The sequence below is a fragment of the Bacillus rossius genome, chromosome 12 (genome assembly GCF_032445375.1).
Source record: "Bacillus rossius redtenbacheri isolate Brsri chromosome 12, Brsri_v3, whole genome shotgun sequence".
Taxonomy (NCBI): Eukaryota; Metazoa; Arthropoda; class Insecta; order Phasmatodea; family Bacillidae; genus Bacillus; species Bacillus rossius.
In genome coordinates, this window is record NC_086339.1 from 34,419,752 (window position 1) to 34,441,718 (window position 21,967).

Here is a 21,967-nt window from a genome sequence, read left to right on the forward strand (position 1 = left end):
CGTGTTGCGGTATTGTAGTGTTTTGCGCCAGATGTTTATCGATGGGACTGCCGCGGCTGCAGTGGGCTCAGAACCAGTTTGTAAACCACTCGCTGTCTAAACCACTCAATATTTTAGACTGCGAGCTAGGATCGAAGCCGCGACCCCCGCCAAGCGAACTCGAAGCATTGACCACCACATCTCCCAAGGACGGTCCAGGCCTCACTTCAGAAGTGGCCCGTGCTATGCCGGCAGGTGCGAGCCAATAACATCAGCACGACACCTCTCTACTGACTGGCAAATCTTGAGTAGTGACGCCGGGTGCTGAGACTACCCACTGCCCGAGACTACTCACCCAGTGACCGTCCCATGAGTCGGACAGAACAGACGAAGCGAAGCTTCTGGCTGGATTCATCCCGGTCGAAGTGAAGTTGTACTGCAAAGAGATTTGTCATTGTTACTGTAGGTACCACGTAACTTCCTAATAACTCTTCTTTAAACCCAGTTGGGCAGAAATGTCACTTCTAGCAATAATCCAACTATATGTTTTTATCTTTATTTTTGATTGAGACATTCACTGAAACAAATAATACCTAGTAAAATTAGATATACAAGGTTTAGTAATTTCAGGTTTATTCGTGTTATTAATAAAAAAACTGGGATAGTTGATGTGTTTTACACAAAATTTCCTAGAAAACTAAATATTGTGCTACAGGTTTCAGTAAAAATACACGAACATTTATATTTGTTACAACAATCAACATGCTGAACTACACACCAACACATTTATGAATTTACACTTAAAACAAGTTTTGAATAAATAACTTTCCAATTTTTTGTCAGTACACTGTACTTGGAGGTATACTCATCCATAATTATTAACTTACAAATATTTACCACAGCAAATTTTCTACTACCATGGAACTACTAAACTATAATATATTTCGCAACATTTACTTTAAACCCTGTTTAATTTATATGGTTATGAAAGAGATATTTTAATTAATTATAAATTAATTAGTGTGCATGATTCCCAATTCTGAATATACTTGTTTTTAACTTAGTTTAAATTACGAAAACGATCATTAGTAACTCCTTCGAATGTAATAATTTTGGACGAAAATTATTAAATATTTACTCATGGATTACAGGTACTCATCATAGCAATGTGCCCCAGGGTGTATATAGAGCAGATGACAAACGCGCTAAGGAACTAGTATGCATGGCCACAGGTATGAACCTTAGTGATGATCCAAGAAATTAGATTAGGCCGAAAGCTAAAACACTAAGGAACTATTCAGAATAAACTCCAAGTACTCACTGTGGTAACATGCCAAGGGTGTAGGTAAGCCATACATCTAAAGAATTACCAAAATATCCAGCATGTCTCCAGGTGCTCATCATAGCGATTTGCCCATAACTGACTAACTAGAGCAACTAGCAGCTATTCAAGATGGACTTCAGGGAATCGTCGTGACAAATGGTCCAAAAGTGTAGATGAAACAGACTAATGGTGTACTAAAGAACAATCCCCCAAGAACTCCAGATAACCACTGTGACTGTGTGTCTGAGGCTTTAGTTGAGCCCTGATGGCTAGAGCACTGAGAAAATATCCAGCATGTATTCTAAGTACGAGTACCTACTAACTGTGCGATTAATTCCAGGGCATAATCTAGGCTGACAACAAGAGCCATAATGAACTATCTGGCATAGGTTCCAGGTACTCACTGTTTCAATTTATCCCAGGGCGTAAATAAGGATGACAGCTAGAGCACTGAAGAACAATCCAGTATGGGATCCAGGTACTCTTTCTGGCGAGTTATACCAGGGTGTAGTTGAGGCCCGCATTTAGAACATGGCGGAACTATACCGGATGGGTAATCCAGGTAATCACAGTGGCGATTTATCTCATGGTGTGGTTGAGGCTAACAGCTAAAATAATGAACTATCAAGCATAGGTTCAAAATACTCACTGTACATGTATATTAGGTTGTAGGAAAAAACGACAGCTTGAGCACTAAGACACTAACTAGAATAGGTTTTAAGTACTATGTGGCGATTTATTTCAGGTTTTAGGTTAGGCTGTCTGCTAGAGCACTGGAAAACTATCCAGTGTGGGTTCAGGTTATGGCTGTGGAAATATATCCCAGGGTGTAATTGACACCTATAGAAAGATTACAAAGAATATATTCCACTTGGACTTCGGGTACACATCAGCGCATATAGTTTTAAGGTGATTAATTGTAACTAACTTTCCTCCTTGGATTTCCAATATTTACTATGGCTAGATATCTCACTTTATTGTTGAGCTGAAAGGCCAAATAACTTAGAAACTATATGCAGTGGGTTCCAGGCACTTACTGTGGTTATTTATTTTAGTGTGTTGAGATTAACAGCTGGATCACTGGTAAACTACCCAGTATAGGTTTCACGAACATATTTGTACGTGAGGGTCACAGCTAGAGCACTGAGGAAATAATAAAAATGGGTTCCCTGCTCTAACTTTGCCGATTTTTACCAGATTGTAGGTGATACAGACACTGGAGACCTAAGGAGTACAGTTTCAAGGAAATCGTGAGCCCGAAGGCTAGAGCACTTCGGAACAGTCTAGAATGTGTTCTAGGTACTCAATATGGCGATGTGTACCAGGTTGTAGATGAGGCCGACAGAAAGAGCACAGAGGAAATATCCCGCATGGGATTTATCCCATGTTCAAGTTGAGGCCGGAAATTAGAGCTCTGAGGAACTATCCAGCATGTTTTCAGGTACTTACTAAGGTCATTTATCCAGGATATAGGTAAGATCGATGTCTAGATCACTCAGTTACTATCAAATATGGGTTATAGGATTTTATTGTGGTGATTTGTCATAGGATGTAGGTGAGGTTGACAGCTAGAGCACTGAGAAGCTTTCCAGTATGGGTTCAAGGTACTCAAGGTGGTGATTTGTCCACGGATTATGTGAGGCGGATGGCTAAAGCACCGAGGTAAACTATCCAGTATGTGTTCCAGGTACTCACTGTGATGATCTATCCCAGAGTTTAAATGGGGCTGACAGCAAGATTACTGCGGTACTATTCAGCATGGGTTTCAGGTATTCAGTGTGGCAATTTTTCCAAGGTTGTAGATGATGCCGATGACTAGAGCACTGAGGTACTTTCCGTCATGGAATTCACATACTTACGATTAGGATGTGAGTGAGGGTGACTGGTAAACTACTTAAGAAATATTAAGCATTAATAGGCGACACAGACTGCTAAAGCACGGACAAATTACCTACCTGCTGTGGATACTTGTATAGGGTTTATTTGAGGTTGTTGGCCAGTTTACCGAGGAGCTATATAGCATGGACTCTACATAGTCACCATTGCGATATCTCTAATGGTGTTTGTGAGAATGACATCTATAGCATTGAGATACTCCAGGTACTCCCCAGTGTGTAGATGAGGCAGATGGCTAGAGCAACAATGAAGTATCCAGCATGGACTCCAGATACTTACCCTGGCGAGGTGTCCCAGTGTGTAGATGAGGCAAATGGCTAGAGCAACAATGAAGTGTCCAGCATGGATTCCAGATACTCACGGTGGCGAGATGTCCCAGTGTAGATGAGGCAGATGGCTAGAGCAACAATGAAGTATCCAGCATGGACTCCAGATACTTACCCTGGCGAGGTGTCCCAGTGTGTAGATGAGGCAAATGGCTAGAGCAACAATGAAGTGTCCAGCATGGATTCCAGATACTCACGGTGGCGAGATGTCCCAGTGTAGATGAGGCAGATGGCTAGAGCAACAATGAAGTGTCCAGCATGGACTCCAGATACTCACCGTGGCGAGATGTCCTAGTGTAGACGAGGCAGAGGCTAGAGCAACAATGAAGTATCCAGCATGGACTCCAGATACTCACCGTGGCGAGGTGCCCCAGAGTGTAGGTGAGACCGATGGCTAGAGCAACAATGAAGTATCCAGCATGGACTCCAGATACTCACCGTGGCGAGGTGCCCCAGAGTGTAGAGGAGGCAGATGGCTAGAGCAACAATGAAGTATCCAGCATGGACTCCAGATACTTACCCTGGCGAGGTGTCCCAGTGTGTAGATGAGGCAGATGGCTAGAGCAACAATGAAGTATCCAGCATGGACTCCAGATACTCACCAGGGCGAGGTGCCCCAGCGTGTAGAGGAGGCAGATGGCTAGAGCAACAATGAAGTATCCAGCATGGACTCCAGATACTTACCCTGACGAGGTGTCCCAGTGTGTAGATGAGGCAAATGGCTAGAGCAACAAAGAAGTGTCCAGCATGGACTCCAGATACTCACCGTGGCGAGATGTCCTAGTGTAGATGAGGCAGATGGCTAGAGCAACAATAAAGTATCCAGCATGGACTCCTGATACTCACCGTGGTGAGGTGCTCAGAGTGTAGATGAGGTATATGGCTAGAGCAGATATTGTGTATCCAGCATGGACTCCATATACTCACCATGGCGAGATGTCCCAGTGTGGTTGAGGCAGATGGCTAGAGCAACAATGAAGTATCCAGCATGGACTCCAGATAGCACCGTGGCGAGATGTCCCAGTGTAGATGAGGCAGATGGCTAGAGCAACAATGAAGTATTCAGCATGGACTCCAGATAGCACCGTGGCGAGATGTCCCAGTGTAGGTGAGGCCGATGGCTAGAGCAATAATGAAGCATCTAGCATTGACTCCAGATAGCACCGTGGCGAGATGTCCCAGTGTAGATGAGGCAGATGGCTAGAGCAATAATGATGTATCCAGCATAGACTCCATATACTCACCGTGGCGAGATGTCCCAGTGTAGTTGAGGCAGATGGCTAGAGCAACAATGAAGTATACAGCATGGACTCCAGATAGCACCGTGGCGAGATGTCCCAGTGTAGATGAGGCAGATGGCTAGAGCAACAATGAAGTATCCAGCATGGGCTCCAGATAGCACCGTGGCGAGATGTCCCAGTGTAGGTGAGGCCGATGGCTAGAGCAATAATGAAGCATCTAGCATGGACTCCAGATACTCACCGTGGCGAGATGTCCTAGTGTAGATGAGGCAGATGGCTAGAGCAACAATAAAGTATCCAGCATGTACTCCATATACTCACCGTGGCGAGGTGCCCCAGTGTGTAGATGAGGCAGATGGCTAGAGCAACAATTGTGTATCCAGCATGTACTCCATATACTCACCGTGGCGAGGTGCCCCAGAGTGTAGGTGAGGCCGATGGCTAGCGCGCTGAGGAACTGCGTTTTCTCGCGGCCCTGGTCCGTGACGGCGAACACCACCAGCAGCAGTATCATCCCTAGGAAGAACTCGAAGCCGAAGCCCTGGATGTCGCTCACTCTACCACTGAGGTGGTTGCTACCCAATGTTCTGCCCATTATATCTGGCTTCAGCCCCTGTAGACATGCCATAGAATGGGTTGGGGGGTGGGAGGGTACTTTGTTATTGCAGGTTCTCCAATGGTGTAATTATGTTCAGAAAAATTATCCCACTGGACTGATGTTTGGGAACTTCGAAATGTGCATCGATAAAGAAGAATTTGCATATAACTTTAAATTAATTAAGGCGAATGTGCGTCGAAATGTGTGGCGATAAAGGTGAATATGTATATAAATAAGTATTATAAAGGAGAATGTGCATTGAAATGTGCATCGATGAAGACTAATAATTGGCATAGAATACACGTGTGTCGATGAAGGTGAATGTGCATAGAAATGTACATCAATAAAGTCGAAATGTGATTCAGTGAAGTCGTAATGAGCATCAGTGAAGTAATGAGCGTCTATGGAGGCTTTAGAGTGTCCAAGTGTGCGTCAATGAAATTGAATGTGCAACGAAATGTGTGTCAATGAAGCTGATTGTGTTTCTAAATGAACATCTATGAAGGCGAATGGGCATCGACAACAGTATCAATGAAGACTAATATGCGTCTAAATAAGTGTCGATGAAAACGAATTTTCAACTAAAAGTACGTCAATGAAGTCGAATGTGAGTTGGTACAGGGAAAATGGTGTGGAAAAATTCTTCTTGGAAGGTGAATGGGCATCGGAAGAATCTTTCGTTTTAAAAATGTATTTTGTATGCTTATTATATATTCTTTTAATGTTTTAAGAAGTACTTGTGAGTTGTTATTTTTGTTCAACAGTATTGTTATATAATTAAAGAAAAGTAGATTGAGTATTTGAGTGCATCTTATTTTCCCATATCTTGCCAAGTGACAAAATAAATATTACGTACCATCTAGGTTTGAAATAAACATGACCATACTCTGTATAGAACATGAAAATATACCTAAGAATGCTTAGAACAATGGGTTTATGATTCAAAGGTAATCAAATCAAATTTTAGATTATAAGCTGCATTATAAATATTGTGCAGCAATTAACTTACATCAAACCAATGTATTTGACATAATGTACTTAATAAAACTAACGCCAACTGACAGACAACGCACAACCTAAACCGGTAGACCTAGACATTTGAAATTTGAAAGAAATATTCCTCGAGTACCTACCTTAAAGGTGCACTGTAGTGGAAATTCTTTTTTAAATTCTATCCCTGGGTGAAAAGGGATGGTAAAGTTTGTATGAAGTGAAATACCACTCAATGACTCACTGACTACAAATTCTCACGAACTATAAGACATACAGACAATAAATCTGGAATGTGTATTCCTTTTGCTGCATAGACATCTGCTTAAAAATTATTTTACGAAATTCAGCTCCCAAGGAAGTTTGCGGAGTGTTAGAAATAAGTTTCTCTATTTTTCAATGCTATTGCATTGTTAGTGCTTTCTTCATCTCCATGGCAACGGCTATTTCATTGCTGATGCCTTCTGCATCTCCTGGTATTCTTGATTCTCTACTGACTTTCAGACCTTAATCAGCTTCCAGATTGCGGGGGCGTTAAAAATCAAAAATTTCTATCTAAAAGATGTAATGAATGTGTGTGTATGTCTTACAGACTTGACCTGATGTGTAATGATGTCTATAGCCTGAGCAGCGCCGGGTACTTTAGCTTAACATTAATAATTTTTCTTTATTAATAGTAAATAGTAAATTGCCTGGATTACCATCTCACAATTTGCAATTGAAAGTCGTCTCAGTCATCATGTTGCATAACATCAATAAACCTCTACTTTGCAATGGAATTAAACTGGCGGTGAAAAAGCTTATGAACAACGTCATAGAGGCAACGATCATCAAAGGAAAGTACAAAGGAGAGATGTTTTGTTCTGCGGATCCCGATGATTCCAATGGACTTGCCGTTAGATTTTAAACGGCTGCAATTCCCCGTGCGCCTGGCCTTCGCAATGACCATCCACAAATCTCAAGGCCAGTCGTTGGAAGTTTGCGGAATTAACTTGGAGTTTCTGTGTTTCGCGCACGAACAACTGTATGTCGCGTGTTCGCATGTCGGAAAGCCATCCATCATCTTTGTTTATTTACATGCCGGAAAACAAAACGAAAAACGTAATTTACCAGAAAGATTTGCAGTGACTGTTAACTGCATCTATCTTTCATGTAAATAAAAGACATTGAATTCATCTGAATTACAAATGAGTTAAATTTAATAACCAAACGAAACCAAACCGAACACGATGCAGCTAATATTATCGATCTCAATGAATTGGAGTTGGAATGTTGATTAGGATTGATAATCGCTTATGAAGAGTTACAATCAAATCAATTTTAGGTGGTACGACGTTTACTGGGTCATCTAGTTTATAATAAATATAATGTTTTAGTAATGGCAATTAGGAATTTGTTACATCAAATACTTTTCTTACAGTGTTCCTGTAAGATAAGTCATTTAACATTAAACTAAGTCCACAGGCAAACGCTGCGATTTTTTGATTCGACTTGTAGTTGTTAGCTGCCATCAAAATTTAAAAAATCTAATCCCATTCTCTAGTTGACATTTCAGTTAAGTAGTATAGGTTGGCCGGTCCGGAAACAGGCGCCAGGCGGTGGTGCGTGGTGCCGAGCCACATCTCTGACGTCACGTCCATCTCTGGCATCACGGCGGCCATCTTGGATGGTTGTGACCTTGACCTTTGACCTTGACCTTGACCCCGACGGTCATTTGGATCCGCCATCTTGGATCCGACATTTTGGATCCGCCATGTACAATAAGCGTAACGGGACACTGCGTAACGGGACACAGCGTAATGGGGCAAGTAGGTCACGGTCGCCAATTTAAAATCCGCCATCTTTAAATCGAGAGCCCCACTCATTATGATGAAATTTTCGTCTCTGTCATCATATTGATTTTTTCTGTTCTGCTGGAGGCCGCCATCTTGAATACCGTCGACTTTGTTTCTGTTGTTTGTTCCTAGATAGCGCCAGCGTCGCTCTTGATTTTTTTCTGTTCCACTGGAGGCCGCCATCTTGGATACCGTCGTCTTTATTTCTTTTGTTTGTTCCTAGATAGCGCCAGCGGTGCTCTTGATTTTTTTTTCTGTTCCACTGGAGGCCGCCATCTGGAATACCGTCGACTTTGTTTCTGTTGTTTGTTCCTAGATAGCACCAGCGTCACTCTGTCTCATCACATAAGGTCGATGTTTCATTACCTACCAGAGCTATTATGGTCCTTATCGACATATCAAATTAATTTTTTTATGCAAAATACATTGGAAGCGCTGTGATTCGAACCAGTGAAGCTCTGATCTCTAGGTTGGAAAACATATGCCTTTAACCGCTCGGCCATCGAGACATTTACCAGACTGAAAATTAAATAAGGTATATATAAAAATAACATGCATATTTGGACTTGCAATTTTTTTTTTTAATTTAAAGTAATAATAGCACCACCTGTTCGAGACAGAACCACCATCTTGTATTAAGATGTAACTGTTGCAATTATCGTTATGGTCGACATCTTGAAAATCCGTAATTTTTATGCTAGAGATGCGGGGAAAAAGTTCAAAATTCATTAAATAAATTGACAATAAATATAATGATTGATTATATCGATTCCCGTCCTTGGTTCGAAACTGGTGAGGGCAAAAAATAAAAAAACATCAGATCCTTCCTACACAGAAGCCACCTACAGACCGATCTACCGTCACCAATACCAAGGTTCATATATCGTCAGCTGATATGACGTCATGTCCGCCATCTTGTCTTCGTTGCTGGAAGCCATCATCATTGTATCGTCGGCGAGAGTGCGCTGACGCCATGTTAGTTTAGTTCTTACCCGCTAGAGTGCAGTAATCATTTATTACTGTGACACCCGCCATCTTGAAATTTGGGCGCCATCTTGAAAATCCGTAATTATTTAGCTAGAAATGCGGGAAAAGTTCCAAAATTCATTAAATAAATCACCCATTAATTTACATATTGAATCACTGGATTCCCGTCCTTGGTTCGATACCTGATCGATACAATAATGTTTAATCTTATGTAAAAAAAAAATCATTTCAATAAACCATGTTCAACATTCGTAAAGAGACTTTAAATCCTCTACTACCATTATCCTATCAGACATCAAGACCACCATATTGAAAAATCGTAATTGTAATGCTAGAGATTCGGGAAAAAGTTCAAAATTCATTAAATAAATTTGTAATCTATATACTGATTGATTAGATCGACTAAGGTCCTTGGTTCGATCCCTGGCCGATACAAATCAACTTTAATTTTAAAAAAGTACCAGAAAAGTGTAAGGTTCGAGAAATAAAACACCTCAAAGTCTTTTACAAACATAATATTTATTACACAATTTCTATCCTACTACAGAATCACTTGCGAAAGCCAGCAATCTTATAAACATTTAGCCCTGCATAGACGTGCAACGACTACTTCTTAGCTCCAAATGGCTCCAAATGCTCCAAACGGTCTTCAAATGGCTCCAACAGCTCCAACAACCTCCAAATGCTTGACAGCTCCAAATGGCTCCAAATGCTTCAAAAGGCTCCAAATGCTCCAACAGCTCCAAAAAAAGGCTCCAAATGCTCCAAACAGGCTCCAAATGGCTCCAAATGCTTGACAGCTCCAAATGCTCCAAACGGCTCCAAATGCTCCAAATGTCTCCAAATGGCTCCAAATGCTCCAAACGGCTCCAAATGCTCCAATTGTCTCCAAAAGGCTCCAAATGCTTCAAAAGGCTCCAAATGCTCCAACAGCTCCAAAAAAGGCTCCAAATGCTTGACAGCTCCAAAAAAAGGCTCCAAATGCTCCAAACAGGCTCCAAATGGCTCCAACTGCCTCCAAATGCTTAAAACAGCTCCAAATGGCTCCAAATGCTCCATACGGCTCCAAATGCTCCAAATGTCTCCAAATGGCTCCAAATGCTCCAAATGTCTCCAAATGCTCCAATTGTCTCCAAAAGGCTCCAAATGCTTCGAAAGGCTCTAAATGCTCCAACAGCTCCAAAAAAGGCTCCAAATGCTTGACAGCTCCAAATGGCTCCAAATGCTCCAAACAGCTCCAAATGCTCCAAATGTCTCCAAATGGCTCCAACAGCCTCCAAATGCTTAACACAGCTCCAAATGCTCCAAACGGCTCCAAATGCTCCAAATGGCTCCAAATGCTTCAAAAGGCTCCAAATGCTCCAACAGCTCCAAAAAAAGTCTCCAAATGCTTGACAGCTCCAAATGGCTCCAAATGCTCCAAACGGCTCCAAATGCTCCAAATGTGTCCAAATGGCTCCAACAGCCTCCAAATTCTTAACACAGCTCCAAATGGCTCCAAATGCTCCAAATGGCTCCAACAGCTCCAATAGGCTCCAAATGCTTCAAAAGGCTCCAATTGTTCCAAGAGCTCCATCTTCAATTGGTTACAACTGATTCCAATTACTTTTCTTATCGAACTTGGCATGATTACTAACATTTCTTTATAAGTATACAATTTGACTGGCAGTGGTAACGTATTTTGCACCTTTAATTTATAAGCTTTATTTAGAAATCAGATTTCGATAAATGGTAGATACCATTTGGAAAGAAAATATATTAATTTATCTTCAAGTTTATACACATACATTTAATTTAAGCCATTATTGTATGTAGCCAGCTTCCCTCAGTTCTTTGAGTATGAAGGATATTTCTTTAATGTTCGAATAGTTTCCTGCACAAAGCGATCCATGTAGTAGTCGTAGCCTGTCAACCAATATGTTAGGATCTTCCCATGAGGTATAATCAATCTCTTCTGCTGCGTTCATCATCCTTGCATGTTTATAATAAATATTATTATCTCTGGTGTCTTTCGTTTTAACACCATATTCAAGGTCACTTTCGTCATCGTGCCAGTGATTATCACAAGCTTGATCAGGATAATTTATTTTATTACGACGTTTCCATCGTTTTGGTCTCAAACCACCATCACAGTCTTCGCTCTTGCATGCTTTTGGTGCTTCAGCACAGTACTCAATCATGTCAACCTTAGATGTGTCAGCACAGTCTTCGTTCATGCCAGCTTCTGATGTGTCACCACTGTCTTCAATCATGTCAGCACCACAAACTTGATCAGGATAATTTATTTTATTACATCGTTTCCATCGTTTTGTTATCAGACCGCCATCACATTCTTCGATCTTGCCTGCTTTAGGTGCTTCAGTACAGTACTCAATCATGTCAGCCTCAGATGTGTCACCACAATCTTCAATCATGCCCGCTTCAGATGATTCATCAAAGTCTTCGACCTTGTAAGCTTCAGATGGTTCTCCATCTTTCTCATTTTCATGGAGACGACTATATATTGGAGTTAATATATTTTCATTTCTATTGTGGTTACAACTTCCTTCGTTTGTTTTAAATTTTAAATTATTATCTTGATCTAGATCAGTAATTTTAGCATTAGCTTTTTCGCCTTCGTTCCTCTTCCGCAATGTTGTAGCCCAGTCTTCGTTATCTTTATTCATCTTAATTGTACTGGTCTTGTAATGTCTATCCAAGTAATATCTTCTACCAAAGGATTTCTGACACTGACTGCAATGAAATGGTTTTTGACAAGGTCCCAAATTACACTCGCTTCTCTCATGTCGTTTAGCATTCTTTCTCAAGGTAAACACCTTGCTACAGTATCTACAGTGATGACGTTTCGATACAGCAACAAATCCCGAATCAGGATTCATATTAGTTACTGAGACTAATGCCAGATGCAAACTAAGAGTTTTAAATTAGATATATTACTTAAATAGATTTTTTTAATTATTTCATCAGCGAGAATTAATTTATCTCATTCAAAGGTACTTGTTGCAAGTAGTTCTGCTTTTCAACAACAGATGTCGCAACATGTTACTTGCAGGTAAATAATATTTAGTTCTTTTATGCGGGATGCGAGATGCTCACTAACGATCGCAATAGAACGATGGCTTCGCTAGACTCCAAGGAGAAGGAAGTTCGTCCATCCTGTTAGTGCTTCTTAGATTTCTCAGAGATAATTTGACTGAGTAATGATATATATATTTTTAAATTTCCACCTGATAAAAATATTACAAGTGATGATTAAGTAGCAGAAGTTCACTAATTATATGCAACCTTGAATAAAAAATGACATGCTTCATTAAGTAAAAAAATCCTTCATGCAGAGATAAATTCCTCATCAGTAACCAGAAGCACTCGGAGAAAACCATCAGATGTCTAGTCAGGAATAATCAGAAGCACCCAGAGAAAACCATCAAAATATTGTCAAGAATAATCAGGAGCACACGGAGAAATCCACCATAATACTGTCAAGAATAAACTAGAGCACACGGCGAAAACCGCCATAATATTGACAAGAAGAATCGGAAGCACACGGAGAAAACCGCCACAAGTTTTCTTTGATATCATAAAATTTTCAGGAAAAAATAATAATAAATAAAAATAAATTAATAAAAAATTTTAAAAAATAAAATAAAAAATACATAAACAGATTCTGCTAGCTTGTGAACTTCTCATTGTTGAACAATGATATAGTTCTAGTACAAGCCAGAATTTTATGTATTTTTTTATTTTATTTTTTATAATTTTTTATTAATTTATTTTTATTTATTATTATTTTTTCCTGAAAATTTTATGATATCAAAGAAAACTTGTGGCGGTTTTCTCCGTGTGCTTCCGATTCTTCTTGTCAATATTATGGCGGTTTTCTCCGTGTGCTCCAGTTTATTCTTGACAGTATTATGGTGGATTTCTCCGTGTGCTCCTGATTATTCTTGACAATATTTTGATGGTTTTCTCTGGGTGCTTCTGATTATTCCTGACTAGACATCTGATGGTTTTCTCCGAGTGCTTCTGGTTACTGATGAGGAATTTATCTCTGCATGAAGGATTTTTTTACTTAATGAAGCATGTCATTTTTTATTCAAGGTTGCATATAATTAGTGAACTTCTGCTACTTAATCATCACTTGTAATATTTTTATCAGGTGGAAATTAAAAAATATATATATATATCATTATTCAGTCAAATTATCTCTGAGAAATCTAAGAAGCACTAACAGGATTGACGAACTTCCTTCTCCTTGGAGTCTAGCGAAGCCATCGTTCTATTGCGATCGTTAGTGAGCATCCCGCATCCCGCATAAAAGAACTAAATATTATTTACCTGCAAGTAACATGTAGCGACATCTGTTGTTGAAAAGCAGAACTACTTGCAACAAGTACCTTTGAATGAGATAAATTAATTCTCGCTGATGAAATAATTAAAAAAATCTATTTAAGTAATATATCTAATTTAAAACTCTTAGTTTGCATCTGGCATTAGTCTCAGTAACTAATATGAATCCTGATTCGGGATTTGTTGCTGTATCGAAACGTCATCACTGTAGATACTGTAGCAAGGTGTTTACCTTGAGAAAGAATGCTAAACGACATGAGAGAAGCGAGTGTAATTTAAGTCCTTGTCAAACCCTTTTCATTGCAGTCAGTGTCAGAAATCCTTTGGTAGAAGATATTACTTGGATAGACATTACAAGACCTGTACAATTAAGATGAATAAAGATAACGAAGACTGGGCTACAACATTGCGGAAGAGGAACGAAGGCGAAAAAGCTAATGCTAAAATTACTGATCTAGATCAAGATAATAATTTGAAATTTAAAACAAACGAAGGAAGTTGTAACCACATTAGAAATGAAAATATATTTACTCCAATATATAGTCGTCTCCATGAAAATGAGAAAGATGGAGAACCATCTGAAGCTTACAAGGTCGAAGACTTTGATGAATCATCTGAAGCGGGCATGATTGAAGATTGTGGTGACACATCTGAGGCTGACATGATTGAGTACTGTACTGAAGCACCTAAAGCAGGCAAGATCGAAGAATGTGATGGCGGTCTGATAACAAAACGATGGAAACGATGTAATAAAATAAATTATCCTGATCAAGTTTGTGGTGCTGACATGATTGAAGACAGTGGTGACACATCAGAAGCTGGCATGAACGAAGACTGTGCTGACACATCTAAGGTTGACATGATTGAGTACTGTGCTGAAGCACCAAAAGCATGCAAGAGCGAAGACTGTGATGGTGGTTTGAGACCAAAACGATGGAAACGTCGTAATAAAATAAATTATCCTGATCAAGCTTGTGATAATCACTGGCACGATGACGAAAGTGACCTTGAATATGGTGTTAAAACGAAAGACACCAGAGATAATAATATTTATTATAAACATGCAAGGATGATGAACGCAGCAGAAGAGATTGATTATACCTCATGGGAAGATCCTAACATATTGGTTGACAGGCTACGACTACTACATGGATCGCTTTGTGCAGGAAACTATTCGAACATTAAAGAAATATCCTTCATACTCAAAGAACTGAGGGAAGCTGGCTACATACAATAATGGCTTAAATTAAATGTATGTGTATAAACTTGAAGATAAATTAATATATTTTCTTTCCAAATGGTATCTACCATTTATCGAAATCTGATTTCTAAATAAAGCTTATAAATTAAAGGTGCAAAATACGTTACCACTGCCAGTCAAATTGTATACTTATAAAGACATGTTAGTAATCATGCCAAGTTCGATAAGAAAAGTAATTGGAATCAGTTGTAACCAATTGAAGATGGAGCTCTTGGAACAATTGGAGCCTTTTGAAGCATTTGGAGCCTTTTGGAGCTGTTGGAGCCATTTGGAGCATTTGGAGCCATTTGGAGCATTTGGAGCTGTCAAGCATTTGGAGGTCGTTTGGAGCATTTGGAGCCATTTGGAGCTGTGTTAAGCATTTGGAGGCTGTTGGAGCCATTTGGAGACATTTGGAGCATTTGGAGCCGTTTGGAGCATTTGGAGCCTTTTGAAGCATTTGGAGCCATTTGGAGCCATTTGGAGCATTTGGAGCCGTTTGGAGCATTTGGAGCCATTTGGAGCTGTGTTAAGCAATTGGAGGCTGTTGAAGCCATTTGGAGACATTTGGAGCATTTGGAGCCTTTCGAAGCATTTGGAGCCTTTTGGAGACAATTGGAGCATTTGGAGCCGTTTGGATCATTTGGAGCCATTTGGAGCTGTTTTAAGCATTTGGAGGCAGTTGGAGCCATTTGGAGCCCGTTTGGAGCATTTGGAGCCTTTTTTTGGAGCTGTCAAGCATTTGGAGCCTTTTTTTTGGAGCTGTTGGAGCATTTGGAGCCATTTGGAGCCATTTGGAGACATTTGGAGCATTTGGAGCCGTTTGGAGCATTTGGAGCTGTCAAGCATTTGGAGCCTTTTGGAGCTGTTTTAAGCATTTGGAGGCAGTTGGAGCCATTTGGAGCCTGTTTGGAGCATTTGGAGCCTTTTTTTGGATCTGTTGGAGCATTTGGAGCCTTTTGAAGCATTTGGAGCCATTTGGAGCTGTCAAGCATTTGGAGGTTGTTGGAGCTGTTGGAGCCATTTGAAGACCGTTTGGAGCATTTGGAGCCATTTGGAGCTAAGAAGTAGTCGTTGCACGTCTATGCAGGGCTAAATGTTTATAAGATTGCTGGCTTTCGCAAGTGATTCTGTAGTAGGATAGAAATTGTGTAATAAATATTATGTTTGTAAAAGACTTTGAGGTGTTTTATTTCTCGAACCTTACACTTTTCTGGTACTTTTTTAAAATTTAAGTTGATTTGTATCGGCCAGGGATCGAACCAAGGACCTTAGTCGATCTAATCAATCAGTATATAGATTACAAATTTATTTAATGTATTTTGAACTTTTTCCCGAATCTCTAGCATTACAATTACGATTTTTCAATATGGTGGTCTTGATGTCTGATAGGATAATGGTAGTAGAGGATTTAAAGTCTCTTTACGAATGTTGAACATGGTTTATTGAAATGATTATTTTTTACATAAGATTAAACATTATTGTATCGATCAGGTATCGAACCAAGGACGGGAATCCAGTGATTCAATATGTAAATTAATGGGTGATTTATTTAATGAATTTTGGAACTTTTCCCGCATTTCTAGCTAAATAATTACGGATTTTCAAGATGGCGCCCAAATTTCAAGATGGCGGGTGTCACAGTAATAAATGATTACTGCACTCTAGCGGGTAAGAACTAAACTAACATGGCGTCAGCGCACTCTCGCCGACGATACAATGATGATGGCTTCCAGCAACGAAGACAAGATGGTGGACATGACGTCATATCAGCTGACGATATATGAACCTTGGTATTGGTGACGGTAGATCGGTCTGTAGGTGGCTTCTGTGTAGGAAGGATCTGATGTTTTTTTATTTTTTGCCCTCACCAGTTTCGAACCAAGGACGGGAATCGATATAATCAATCATTATATTTATTGTCAATTTATTTAATGAATTTTGAACTTTTTCCCCGCATCTCTAGCATAAAAATTACGGATTTTCAAGATGTCGACCATAACGATAATTGCAACAGTTACATCTTAATACAAGATGGTGGTTCTGTCTCGAACAGGTGATGCTATTATTACTTTAAATTAAAAAAAAAAAATTGCAAGTCCAAATATGCATGTTATTTTTATATATACCTTATTTAATTTTCAGTCTGGTAAATGTCTCGATGGCCGAGCGGTTAAAGGCATATGTTTTCCAACCTAGAGATCAGAGCTTCACTGGTTCGAATCACAGCGCTTCCAATGTATTTTGCATAAAAAAATTAATTTGATATGTCGATAAGGACCATAATAGCTCTGGTAGGTAATGAAACATCGACCTTATGTGATGAGACAGAGTGACGCTGGTGCTATCTAGGAACAAACAACAGAAACAAAGTCGACGGTATTCCAGATGGCGGCCTCCAGTGGAACAGAAAAAAAAATCAAGAGCACCGCTGGCGCTATCTAGGAACAAACAAAAGAAATAAAGACGACGGTATCCAAGATGGCGGCCTCCAGTGGAACAGAAAAAAATCAAGAGCGACGCTGGCGCTATCTAGGAACAAACAACAGAAACAAAGTCGACGGTATTCAAGATGGCGGCCTCCAGCAGAACAGAAAAAATCAATATGATGACAGAGACGAAAATTTCATCATAATGAGTGGGGCTCTCGATTTAAAGATGGCGGATTTTAAATTGGCGACCGTGACCTACTTGCCCCGTTACTCTGTGTCCCGTTACGCAGTGTCCCGTTATGCTTATTGTACATGGCGGGTCCAAAATGTCGGATCCAAGATGGCGGATCCAAAATGACCGTCGGGGTCAAGGTCAAGGTCAAAGGTCAAGGTCACAACCATCCAAGATGGCCGCCGTGACGCCAGAGATGGACGTGACGTCAGAGATGTGGCTCGGCACCACGCACCACCGCCTGGCGCCTGTTTCCGGACCGGCCAACCTATACTACTCAGTTACCATCTCAAATTGACATATTTTGACGTGACAACGTCTAATAAATCGATGAACGCCGGCTGCACGCACGAAAAAGTGTCCCACTACGGATGTCCCACTACGGATGTGTCCTGTTTGCTCATTGTACGCATGCGTGGCATCTCTCTTCATGCTCGTTGTACGTATGCGTGGCATCTCTCTTCCACTCGATTGGAACAACCATCGATTTGACTTTTCAATCATATTTTCGTCGTTTGAATTATTAATATTATGTAATTTAACGATCGTCCATCGATTTTCAGCACAATCGGTACGGTTATTTAAAAGTAATGTTGAATATTCAAATACGTTTTGAACCAACAATGGTGTTTTACAGTTACACATAATAATTCAAATTACACCCGGGATCTTTTGCACAAAGTTTTAAAAATTTTTTTTTAACACATTATAAATAAGTTTGGTGTATTTGGGATGCGTATTTGTTATAAAATCTTGTTATAAAAACTAAATAATATTATTCCCCTACCGTGAACAAAATTTTTATAAATATGTATATACCATCTGAAACTATTTTTTCTCAAGTATGGCCTCGTGGCCGTAGGTTTTTTAAAGTTTCCTTTTATGATATGTAAATATTCTCAGTGCTATGTAAATAATGAAGTGTTAATATGTAAAATTTGGCAAAAGAACAGGAAACTGCTGGTATGTCTGAATAAACCTGCAAAACATGTACCGTGACAATAAGAAAAAATAAAAACCTATTAATTGTTAATTGTTGTTGTTTCCAATCCTAAGGTTGTCGGTTCGAATCCCGGCAGCTGCAAAAAAAAATATTTTTGTACTTGTAAAAATAAATACGACGCACGCAACAATTCAAAAGTAATAAATATATTTGAATTAATGAATGCAAATAAAAGTAAATTTATTAATTAAATTGTACATTTCATTTCACTCCTTTGTGTCCATACAAAATAGTGATAATTCAATAAAAATGATTCAATTTTATTCATAAAAGTATGCAGAGGTAGATTTTATCATACAAAAGATAGAAAAAAAAATCTTCATCAAAGAATATAATATTTTTAATGCCTAAATGGTTTGGTTGCAAAAACCTATTATGGCTCAGTCTCAGGCCGAATATGATATTTCCTTTTCTTCTGGATCAATCATTTCATCAATGTTTTGTTATGACGTTGTCACGTTAAACTATCGTCCGTAAACCGACTTTACAGACAACCAATTAATGAAAATATACTTTTTAAAAATTAAAACAAGGCAATTAAATAAAAATCAAAATATAAAAAAGGAAAACCTTTACTAATTATTGAACAAATTTTAAGATATTTTATTGTAAAATGGTTTAATTCTGTTTGCAGCTAAATGCAAATTGCAGTCTAGACTGGATTTGTAATTTCCTCCAAGATATCTCAGAAAACCTTTTTGTCACACACGTATAAGTTTTTTTTTAATAGAATGGAAATTAATATTTATCTTTAAAATAGCAATGGTGTAATTAAGTGTGGATGTTGCATTACTATGGGTGTGTTTAAAGAATAATAGTGAATTTAAGGTAATAATAAGAGAAGCTGTCCCACCCGGCAGATAGTACATGGACACATTTGCACTGAAGATGAGGCATCTTCTAACGATTCTGAACTAAAGCTTCAGGTAGGATAGTGTGAAGAGTGCCTGGCGTGGAGCACAGCGCCGAGAATGTGGCCCAAAGCTCTGCCAACACCTGAAGGTGGCGCAGAGTAAGGCATAAGAGCGAAGTAGTTGCAGAAAAATGGAAATGTAGAAGAAAATAAGATTCAGCCCAAAACATGGCCACTTACCAACTAATGCCCACCAATTCTCTTAGGGCACAAATATCGGTTTCATCTGCCTCGCTAATATGGCTCATGTGGGGAGGGTCGTCGGTTTAATCCAAGTATTCCAGAATGACTCACATTTATGAGCCCGATTTTGTAGCTAAGTGATCCGGAGCCCAGAAGTATCATCAACCTTAAGCCTCTATGCCTAACTGTGTGAGATAGGAACTTATCAAACTAAAAACATATAATGTTAAATAGTTGCTGCTCTAAATCACAATGGAGAACATAGAGCAGCCATAAGAAAACCTGCCCTTCTCATCTCATCCACTGCACTAGCCACAAGTAGAAACAGAACAGTGGAGCAGTGAAAGAAGGCAGGTGTTAAAAGAGAAGCAGGTGTCGCTATAGTCGTACCATGAGGATGGCGGTGCCGGTGACCGCTCCAAGCAGCTGCATCACGATGTAGAGAATCCCCTTGGCGAAGGACATGAAGCGGGTAGCTATCATTGCGCACGTCACGGCAGGGTTGATATGCGCGCCGCTGATATGTCCGACGACCTGCCAACAAGCACGAACAAGCTACTCACTAAAGGAAGGCTCCCCGTTCATTCCAGAGAGAAGCAGCCTCAGCCAATCAGTGCGCGCGCGCCACTTGGACTGTCCAAAGAGGAAGGCTTGCCACTTCGCATGCCAACACTCTTCCTAAGCTGTGTGAATTGTGATAACCTGCAGCCTCGCAATCTCTAAGCTCAAATACCAAGTACTCTATTTTCATCAATCTGCCATCAAAGATCGCCTAGAAGCCTGGTAGTGTAGTACTCATCCCATTCACACTTCAGATATAAGCTGTATTCTAACCAATGCATGTTTAAATTAAGATTTTATGCATGTAGGGAATAAGGAGTATGTTGCCCTGAACCAGTGGGCTTTACTAGCCACTCCTTTTTCAATTTCATTTTTGTGTCATAACTGTCTCTCATATACATCTGGATATTTTCGTTCGTGCTAGAATAACAGGGTTGTCTCTTATGTTAAGAAAATGTGGCTCCATTTGATTCTCTCATTGTTGTCTCCACAAGTAGTATGAAAGGCAATGGAAAAGTGGTGTGTCTATTAGAGTTGAAAGGAACCACAAAAATAGGCTACATGTTATGTTTGAGTCTGGTTGAACCGCCGCACACATCACTTTCACTTGCCCCAAAATTCTGTAAATTTGTTAGCTTTTGCACTCAGAACCCCAATTTGGTTTAGTAAAATGGTTCTCTTCTTAATTGTAACACATAATTATGTAACAAATGATATGTGTAATAGTTTTCAATACCCCAGAGATTGTTACAGGAAAACTAATTTCGCTCCAAGGCTATAGCCTACTCAGGAACATATTAAGAAAAGAACACCTCTGGGTTTAGTACCAGTGGTCTTAACAATTTATTATTTAAAAAAGCATTCTAGAATCGGGTAACAGAAATATGCTGTTTAGAAATATGTTGCATGTTATCTAGCCCATCCAATACAAATCTGCAAATGGAGACTAGCATATATGGTAGGACAGTTTGGTGAGCAATGGCATTATGAAGCACACAAAGGCTAAGCCAATTAGATTTATTAATCATCAACAAGTCAACCACACTTCCCTACCTCCCCATCTACACAACTGCTTTCTATTGTTCTCCCCTATCCCCTATCCCCTTTCCACTTTCCAACCCTTCCAACTCTCCTAACCTAAAGGTTTAGCCCCTTTACCACCATTAATAATTTTTATTCAATTCTCTGTTGTCTCGACAGGTGACTCCACCCCTTTTCCATGACTCTTACCATCTTCCACCCCTCTCCCCTTCCTTTGCCGATATATAACACCTCTCTAACTTCTTCTACCACTGCAATTTCTGTTTTCTTTCATTTTCCCTCTTGAGGAAGGGGGAATGTTAAAGGGGTGGAGTTACCCATAAAGGGGAGTCCAACAGCTGATCACAACAGAGCAGAGAATTACACAAAGAAATTTAAAAAGTGTGTTTAAGGGTTCAAGCCTTTAGGGGCGTGTGAGAGTAACAACGAAATAAAGAATATTCTCTGGTTGGATAGAGAGGAGGAAGAGGGGAGGACATCAGTAAAAAATGTTATGGGATGGTGAGGGTGAAGGGTTTCATGGTGGATGATTAATTACCCTAATTTTCATATCCTGTTTTTGCTCCAGATGGTTCTTGTTTCTCCTACTTAGGATGTATACAACTGCTGCACTGTTGATACGAAACACAAGTCACTTACGTTCCTCAAATGTATGGAGACTTCCGCAGGGATCAGCGACCTGACAATTCCTGAGTATCTGACAAGCAAACAGAGTGTTGTTATTCTGCTGGAGCAAAGAATGCTTCAATATTTCAACAGGCACCAGCTGGTGATTGAAAGTAACAAGAACTGCCAAACAGGCTACCTAAATTGCTAAATATTTATGGGGAGTAGTCTAA

General features: G+C 39.7%; 2 protein-coding genes across 2 annotated transcripts in view; one reads left to right on the forward strand and one right to left on the reverse strand.

Moving 5' to 3' along the window:
* The window catches only part of LOC134537826 (endonuclease G, mitochondrial), a 91,171-nt gene that overhangs the window by 14,532 nt on the left and 54,672 nt on the right, over positions 1-21,967 (forward strand). The window lies entirely within an intron of this gene.
* The window catches only part of LOC134537828 (aquaporin-1-like), a 42,457-nt gene that overhangs the window by 9,820 nt on the left and 10,670 nt on the right, over positions 1-21,967 (reverse strand). The window contains exons 3-5 of the mRNA XM_063378678.1: positions 19,917-20,060; positions 5,170-5,379; positions 335-415 (exon numbers count right to left, since the gene is read on the reverse strand). Coding sequence (XP_063234748.1) covers positions 335-415; positions 5,170-5,379; positions 19,917-20,060 — 435 coding nt within the window. The remainder of the gene's footprint in view (positions 1-334; positions 416-5,169; positions 5,380-19,916; positions 20,061-21,967) is intronic.